Source organism: Monopterus albus, unplaced genomic scaffold (assembly GCF_001952655.1).
Source record: "Monopterus albus unplaced genomic scaffold, M_albus_1.0 scaffold88.1, whole genome shotgun sequence".
Taxonomy (NCBI): Eukaryota; Metazoa; Chordata; class Actinopteri; order Synbranchiformes; family Synbranchidae; genus Monopterus; species Monopterus albus.
Window position 1 is genome coordinate 1,727,212 of NW_018127968.1, and position 9,253 is coordinate 1,736,464.

Here is a 9,253-nt window from a genome sequence, read left to right on the forward strand (position 1 = left end):
GTGGGTGGTGTGGGGGGGGGGGAGTGATAGAGAGGAAATGGAGAGACAAAGAATTCTTTTATTTCACACTGCTATAAAAAAGTTTGACATTTTGCAAACAATTAAATAAGAAAATTGATGGCATCGTCACATTTGTACAGTACATGTGTTGCAGATAATTAGCTTAGCTTATCACAAAGACTGGAAACAGGGAAACAACTACTCTGGCTCCATCAAAAGGTAACAAAATCCACCCACAAGCACCTCTAAAACCCAGTCATTTACTTCTTATATCCTGTATATGCGTTATAACTGGTTTGGGTAATCTGTTCTTCAGACAGTCTAGCTGTTATTTCCCCATAACCTGTATCTGTGCTAAGCCCTTAACTGGCAGGTGGCAGTAGCTTTATGTTTACTATAAGGACATGATAATGGTATTAGTCTTTTTACCTGACTCTTGACAAGAAGGCAAATAACCATATTTTTCAAAATAGCTAAATTGTCCGTTGTTGTTGTTATTGTTTAAATCAGGGGTTTTCAACCAAATGCAACACAGGGACCACCATTCTGAATGTACTGGGTTGGCTACACCAGATGCATGGGCACTACTTTAATCCTGAAAGTCACTATGGCTTATTATTGAACACATGGTCAGGGACCACCTGCAATGCCTATGCGGACCACCAGGGGGCCGTGGACCACTGGTTGAAAACCGCTGGCTTAAATTAATCTGCTGGCTTATCAAACACTCAAATTGTGTGTGGAAACTTGTATGTTCAGTCCAAAGACATGCAGCTGCGGTGAAAAAGAAACTAAATAGACCATACAGTAGGCTAGGATGTGTGTTATCCTTCTGATAAATGTATGAGCAAACAGCAGGAGACATATTTTCACTATGACATCCACAGTCAATGTGTGCATGTGTTTCACAGGCATGCCAAGCAGAGGGTCAAGAGAAAAACCTACTGACCTTGGCAGCACAACTGTACTCCCTCACCCAGATAAAGGTATGTACAAACACACATACTCAAAAATACAAACACACAAAATGTTAGTACCGCTCTACATTACTCTCTCCACGTTTCAGGCTTCAACGGACAAAGTCACCTAGCAACAGCTCTCATTATCGCCATGTCGACCATCTTCATCATGGCCATTGCCATTGTCCTCATCATCATGTTTTACATCCTGAAGGCCAAACCAAGTGGCCAGGGTAACACATATACACACAGACACAGAGTCTCATCTTAAAGGGAAGCCTTTGTGTTTATGACCTTCCATGTGTGTTTGTGTTTGCAGTATGCTGTTCGGGACAAATTGTGAAGGCAGTGGAGGCTCAGAACAACAAACAGGAAGAAAAGAAAGATGTCCCTGGTGAGACATGACACACAGACACACACAATGAATAATTAATTAGCTCACACCGTTTTTAAGTGTCTTAATTGCTTCCTGTTTGCTGCCTTTGACAAGCTGATCTAATTCTAATTCCATAATTGCGAGCGTCTAGCAGTTTGTTTACATGGTTATGAGCCTTTTTCTAGTTTTGATTATGTTCCAGATGTGATGTTTACATAAAATATAAATGATCCTGTTATTCATAGAATTGTATACATGATCCTAATGTCAGCCATATGCGTGGGTGCAGGCATGCTTTTGACTCACTACTCCAATCTAGTATATTAATTGTTTCTCAAAATTGGAATAATGGCTTCGGTCCAGGTTCTGACCACAAATGCTGTATAATGTAATACTCCAAAAATTCATTTTAATAACTGGAATACTAGTGAGTAGGTGAGGAACTCACTGTCAGACTAAGTGCAGCAATATTGTGCCATTAATATGACTTTCATTTCAAGAAGACTATGCATACAAATGGTTAGATGCAAGTGATTTTTTTCCATTAAACTAAAGCTGGACAGTAAAAGTCTACAGTACTTTGAGATCATATGAAGTAAATGGTATAAGATATTTCTTTTGGAATTCAAAAGGTACAAAAGTATAAAGTATATTTTGAAATAGCTTCTTATAACCTGGAAAAAGCAAACATAAAATGCAGAAACAAAGTAAAGCATGAACATACAATACTTTACTAACATTAGAGAGTGTTTATGTGAGCTTATATGCAGACCATCTACCCATCCATCCACCCATTATCTATACTGCTTGTCCTGAAGAGGATCACAGGGGTGCTGGAGCCAATCCCAGCTGAAATTGGGTGAGGGTCTACCCTGGGCAGGTTGTGCAGACCACGTTTGCCCCCTACCATTCTCAATGCTTTCATATGTGTAAAAAAAAAAAGAGCTGGCCAACAGATCATTACCATGCTTCCATAATCTCGACTCACCAATTTCACAATTCCCAAAAAAGAGCCTACTGAGTTATGAACTCAGTAACAGATAAACTATAATTACTTTTAGATTATAAAATTACTCCAAAATTGCCGCAGTGGCATAGCGCACAATTTGCTTGAGAGTCAGCTGAGGTATGAACATATACCACCCAGAAGTGATTAGAGCAACACTGTGTATAACTTCACTCAGTCGTGCAGCAAAATTCTTTCTAAGCTAACTGGCTTATTTGTTGACACCAACACTGTAGGCTATCTGTGGACATCTGCAACATCATTATGTAACATTCTTCTGTGGTGTTATTTGTTTGGAGCTGTAAATAGCAGATTTTTTGGTAACTATTTCATGTGAAAGAAGCGTTTCCTTCTCTGGAACAGCATGTATGTCTGTATAATTTATAGAACATGTTAAGATCTGCCCTGTAAGGACTAATACAATATAAAGGTGCAATCAAACAAACCGTATCATTTCATCAGATCTAGCTGAATCACATTTAAACACAAATACAGTGTGGGCGCTGTGTGTCAGTCTAGTAAGTAAGTGAATATTTATGATTTTTAGCATAATGTAAGCAAATGCAGGTGTGTACTTTGTGTGTGTGTGTGTGTGTGTGTGTGTGTTGGTGCATGTAGCCTGACAGCCCTGCACTTTGATGAGTACTTCTTGGTGGAATGTGAAGCTTCCAAAGTTAAAGCTATATGTGGCTCCAGGAGCCATTTCTCCTGACAAAGATGCTCTGTAAACCTTCAAGCTCAGACTGACTGACTGACTAACCACTTACATGTGGTGTGCATGAGAACACACACTTACTGGAGCTGTGGCTACAGACACATTGTGTGGTACAACGAGGTCACTAACTCAATAATGTAATGCTAAAGAAAACATAATAGAGTGGTTAAGGTATGACTAAAAATACATATCTGCTTTGTTAGTTATGTTATGTTGAGTTATCATGAGTGTGTGAAGGCATTTTGAATGACTGTGTGTGTAGAGTATGTGGGAGAGAAGCCCATACCGGAGCTAGCTGTCACTCATGGAGGCACTGACTTAATACCGCTGTGAGATGAAAGACACAGACACATTAATTCTCTCTCTCTCTCTCTCTCACACACACACACACACACACAGCATTACTTCCACTTAAGTATTCACTCATTATGCTGTCTATTCCTATCAGTATCAATGAAGCAAGCCCAATTTAACTTAATAGTCAGTGTAATCATTGTCTAGATCATTCTAACAGCAGCTTCTCTGTTCCAGGTATAAATCCTTTTGGCCTCAGGAATCTCTTCTCTTTTGTGTACGCTAACACGTGCCAAAATCTATTTATAGATGTTGATTTAATCTGGTCTTGCTTAGTAATAAAAGATCAAAGCCCACAAAATTGGATTTGAGATCTTGTCTCTATTCACATCTTTAATCAGCATTGGCACTAGTGCACTGTACCACGCAGCACTTGCATTACACTAAATGTTTGAAGTTCAGGTGTTTGGATTTTTACCTCCCTGCATTTCAAAATGTGTTTTAGCAGAAACTATTTTATATTATTTTATTTGTTGTTTTCTGTTTAGTGCATGTCACAGTGAGATATATCAGTACATAGCAGTTAAAATGCCAATATATAAATTTTAAAAGAAGAAATAAGACTCAGATGACAGAAATTTCAATTTGCCATTCTCCAGCAGAGTTCTTTTCTCCATAAATAATAGAACAACAGACCTTGAACTAATGTCCTTGAAGTAGAATTGCAGGGTTGTATTACTGACCTCTTTCTCTCTGTTAGATATAGTCCAAAAAAAAAAAACCCAAACCAACACCCGTAAACCTTTCGTTTTCTCTCTTAGATAATGTGGTGATCTACTCAGAGAAAGATGAGTTTGACAAACTAAAAGCTCCTCCTCAGAAGACTGTGAAAAGGTGAGAGACAGCTCTGATTCACACACAACTGCACCACACTGCCCCTCTTCAGTTTAACAAGCTGTGAGCAGATAAACTCTGATTCACATCGATCAGCGGTCAAATCCAGGCAGCATAATGATCCCTGTAGTAAAAGAACTGGTGGAAATGGAGATACAGCACATTTTGAGCTATAAAAAAGATTTCCAATGGCGGACACGGTCCTTTATCGATCACTGCAGGGCATGCAGTTGTAATACCATTTTACTGTTTAACTTCATCCCCAACATATGCCAATGTACCATGATCTTTGAATGTGCATTGTATGTGTGTTTATTTGTACTATAGGCGGCATCATAGAGACTCTACACAACAGAAAGAAGCTTTTATCATTTTTCCAGCATCTGCACGTAATTAAGTCACCACAGAACAAGTCACTGCAGTAGTAGTATCATTGCTGCTGGCTTGTCTTTTTCCCCCCTGCTTTTTCCACACACAGTATATGCATGTGTGTGTGAGGCATGTTAAAAACAAGTTCAGTTGAGGTTTCTTTTTAATGAAGCAGAGCTATTATGTGGCTTTGGAGCAGGCAGAGACGTGGGGTTGGGGGGTGCAAGGTAGTACAGATGAGCCCTGAAGCTTAGCAATCGCTGTGAGATGAGCAGGCGGGGTAGTTATTGGAGCGGATAGGGGTATTTATTCCAGACATCACCTAAAACCACCACCAGGTGAAAGCACGTCTGGGCAGACAACAAAAGAACAACAGTTTTCTCACCTTTTTGCATACATCTCATCTCCCATGTGCAGACAATGCTGCTTTATAAGTGCAGGAGAAGCATGGAAATTCATGCTAGAGCTCAGTATAGCACATAAACAGACAGTGAGCCTTTGTGCTCAAATGGTACAGTCTTTGTAGCATACGTGATTAGATTGATACACTGCTCCAATATATGCAAGGGGTATAAAATAGGGAATAGGTGAGACACACACACACACACACACTTCACAGCATCAACAGCAATAAACACTGTGGTATAGCAGCATGCCAAAGGATGTGCTAACTCACTGTTTTAGCTGCCAGAGTGGGTGTTAGATGTCGGGCAAACAATGCCATTTTGTGTGTGTGTTTAGAGGAAAAGAGCGTGGGACTGCAAAACAATGACATCCTGTCAGCATCTCTGTCAACAAGGTGCTTTTTCTAGAAAATCCAGAACAAGCGCAGAGAGGGAGAGGACAGGTAATAAAATGATATTACATGGTATCATGTTGTACAACTTGTAGCTATTCAGTCAATCACAGGAGCGGCGTAGAAACACCAGCAGCTATGGCAACAACAGCAGCATTCTTTCCCAGTTCATTTTCATTTGTCAAAGTTCCTGTTTGCAAAGACACAAGTCATTCTGTGTGCATTAGTCTCACCAGAAAAACAGTTTGTACTGGAAATTAAATAACTCCTTTTGCATTAATATGTATGAGTGTAAAGCAGCTGACAGGTTCCATCACAGGTACACACTCAGTGGACAGTTCATTATGTACACCTAGTAAAATAATAAACCCTACCTTAATGATGGTTATAATGTTCGTGTGTGTGTTTTGTGTGTGCAGTGAAAATGACGCATCATCAGAGAATGAGCAGCTGTTGAGCCGCAGCATTGACAGCGATGAAGAGGCAGCGTCTGAGAAGCAGGGTTCAGCCAATACCAGTAACCTCGATCCAAACCTGGGTCTTGTCAACCGGAGCAACAAGCCCGACCTCTGCCTTCTCAATCTGGGCCTCTTGGACCGAGACCATATCTGCAACGGGACCCCTACCATCACAGCTGGCCAGGCCCACAACATCCCAAATACCAACCACATCACCAGCACTAACCACATCAGCAGTGTGAATGCAATCAACAACAACAATAAAACCCCAGGGGTAGGAAAGAAGGGCATTTTGAAAGATGTTACTGCAGTAAAACAAATTATGATAATGAACAGACCCTCATCCGAGTATCATCTGGAAATCATAGGGTACTTGTTTTTTTTTTTGTTTTTTTTAACCACACAGATGCTGCAGAGTCGAAGGAAAAAGATCCTGGATCTGTATGCCAGAGCCTGCAATGTGACAGAGGGTAAGTCTGTCACACAGAGAAACATATCCATTTTATCAAGTTTTTAATTCAAGAATGAACTTCTGCCTATACTTCTGGTGAAAATGGACTCTTCTTAAGGACTGTGTTCAAGTGAGAAATTATATTCTCTGTGATTTTCAGTAAAATTGCTAAAAGAAGTGAAAGTACATCTGAAAGAGTTAAATATCTCACTACACTATTATTTTTCTACAAGAAAATAAAATGAAGACTAAAACGAACAATTGTTTGTCTGCGTGTGATACTTTTGTCCCTCTCCAGGCCTCAGCCCCACAGAGCTTCCCTTTGACTGTCTGGAGAAGGCCAGTCGCATGCTGAGCTCCTCCTACAGCAGCGAGGCGGCTGTGGTGAAGACGTGGAGGCACCTGGCCGAGAGCTTTGGCCTGAAGCGTGATGAGATTGGCGGCATGAGCGATGGCCTACAGCTCTTTGAGAGGGTGAGCACGGCGGGCTACAGCATCCCCGACCTCCTGACCCGCCTGGTGCAGATAGAGAGGCTAGACGCTGTGGAGTCACTCTGCTCAGATGTGCTGGGCAGCAGTGAGATGGCAGTTGGACGGCAGGGAATCGGCACCTTTCACAGCCAGCTGGTCTGTCCATCCCCGTGCCCATCTCCATCCCAGCGCTGCGCCAGTGTCTAAATATATGGTGGAGCAGAGACTTGCCCAACAGTATACATATACAGTACATTTATGTGAGGACAGATACTGCTGAGAGAAGGACAGCACATATAGCGTACACACATTACCCCCACCACATGAAGAATATCAATGGACCTTCCCAGGCGCAGTCTTTTTATCCTATCTGGGGTTTTCTCTGTCAAGAAGCTAGTCACCTGAAATGGTTTGTATGGTCTTTGTAATGTACTCCAGAGTTTGAGAAGGACAAAAATCAAAGGCCATAGATTAGGACTGTCCACCAGCTGGCTACTGCAGTTATTTTATTTTCAGCAAGAATAAACTAATCAGAATATGTTTCTGTTTTATTAGGTTGTTGTCCTTCTCAGAGTCTTAGCAGAAAACAGCTGGGTTTACTGTGCGCTGGACGCACCACAATAACAACTTTCTTTTTCCAAAGTTTTGGTACAAAAATTCTTATGCAGTTTAACAAATCATATAAAAGGATACAATGGTGTGCATCAGTGCCAATTAGTACCTTTCTTACAGGCACACCGGGTTTATAACAGAGCGTCCTCTCACTGAACCTTCTGCTTCATCCTGCTCCTGACACAGTGAGATGTTTGTGTCTGTGTACAGAAACAACCTGGTCTAACCACAGCATCAGTTCACATTCGTGACTGTGCCTTTGGCTACGCTGTCATCCCAACAGGAAAGACGGCAGATACAAGCTCCCTACTTAGGATGCAATCATTGTGCCTGGCTGGAAATGATAAAACATCATTCAGCTTTCATCTGGTAGACATGGCTTGTGAACTTTGGGCATTTGTGAATAACCCTGTGTCTCTTGTTGACTCACGATTAAAAAAAAAATTGCTCAGAGATATTACGTTGGTATTGTTAACTTGCTTAAAACTACTGTCTAGTGTCAGTTTTGGATTGATTCTGCAATGTTGTTTACCAACAACAACAACAGCTCTTTCTACAACAGCTTCCTCAGCAGTGACCTAGTCGGTGACCTCCCCGGCTCGTAACTCCTTCCTCTCCCCTTTTTGCTTCCCTGTTGCCCCAGTGCTGTGGCCCAGTGCTTCCGCCAGCCCTAATTATTTGGTGTGTGGCTCCCTGGGCCCCTAATAGGATGAAGTGTTGTGGTTTACAGAGCGGGTGCAAAGTGCCTGTGCTTTCCAGCACCCTATTAAGTATTTAGGGCCACTTAACCACTGAAAGCTTAGTGGAAAATCTGTTAGCGCCTGCATTAAAAAGATAGATACCATGGCAGGGGTATGAATAACTGCCCCCGGGATTGCTACACTGTGAACGGCACAAGAATGCAGCGGGTCATGGTGGAAGCAGCGATATCTTGCTCATTTTTTGTGGTCATGCTCAGACAGGATTTAAGCTCCCCTCTCCACTTTGGCACCAATATAGCAAATGAGAACAATATGCAGTTGTGTGGTTTGTCCACTTCTGAAAAGCAGCTGAAGCCAGTTACATAAGTCAGACTGAGGGTGGCTCCAATAAGCATCCGGTTAAATGTTGTGAAGAAATGCTGATCTTAGCTCCAATTATAGTGTTGATGTTTACAGATGCTGTAGTATAATGTCCTGCTTTATCTATTGGTTAAACTCAAGCAGTGAGCTCCAAAATTCAACTTAAACAAGCAATGCAAAGACCCAGTTTGATCTTATTTCTGGGGAATAGGAGTGATCTGGTGCCTGTTGTTGTCAGCATAATGTCCTGTGACTGATCTGCACAGAATCAAACACACCACCTGCTGCCAAGTTCATTTTTTAAAATTATTTTTGGTTGTATGTGAAATTGCAAACTCTGGGGCTGGACTCCAGGACTTTAAATTAATGTGCATGTTTATCAAGCATGTATTCATATTTTATTTCCTTTAAGATGTCTTGTCAAGGCAAATTAAATAGTGCAAATCAAATATATCTACCTTCTTAGAGCAGGGCACCAAATCCAGTTAAATTCAAAAGAGGTTTAGTTATATTTTTTTGGTTATTGAACTTCTGTAAATGATCTAAGTGCTGGATTGACCTGAAATGAAATGGAACCAAGCCCTGTTTTCAAACAAAATCTTGTCTTGATATACAGTGGGTACGGAAAGTATTCAGACCCCCTTAAATTTTTCACTCTTTGTTATATTGCAGCCACATGCTAAAATCATTTAAGTTCATATTTTTTCTCATTAATGTACACACAGCACCCCATATTGACAGAAAAACACAGAATTTTTGACATTTTTGCAGATTTATTAAAAAAGAAACTG

At 41.0% G+C, this 9,253-nt stretch overlaps 1 protein-coding gene across 3 annotated transcripts in view; it reads left to right on the top strand.

The window, feature by feature from the left end:
* The window catches only part of edar (ectodysplasin A receptor), a 32,752-nt gene extending 23,662 nt beyond the window's left edge, over positions 1 to 9,090 (top strand). For 2 of the 3 annotated variants that reach the window (XM_020607640.1, XM_020607641.1), the window contains 7 exons: positions 912 to 986; positions 1,067 to 1,192; positions 1,279 to 1,353; positions 4,172 to 4,244; positions 5,829 to 6,141; positions 6,274 to 6,337; positions 6,617 to 9,090. In XM_020607640.1, coding sequence (XP_020463296.1) covers positions 912 to 986; positions 1,067 to 1,192; positions 1,279 to 1,353; positions 4,172 to 4,244; positions 5,829 to 6,141; positions 6,274 to 6,337; positions 6,617 to 6,996 — 1,106 coding nt within the window. In that variant the 3' untranslated portion in view covers positions 6,997 to 9,090. The remainder of the gene's footprint in view (positions 1 to 911; positions 987 to 1,066; positions 1,193 to 1,278; positions 1,354 to 4,171; positions 4,245 to 5,828; positions 6,142 to 6,273; positions 6,338 to 6,616) is intronic. The other variant, XM_020607642.1, reaches the window with a different exon arrangement.
* Positions 9,091 to 9,253: the final 163 nt, after the last annotated feature.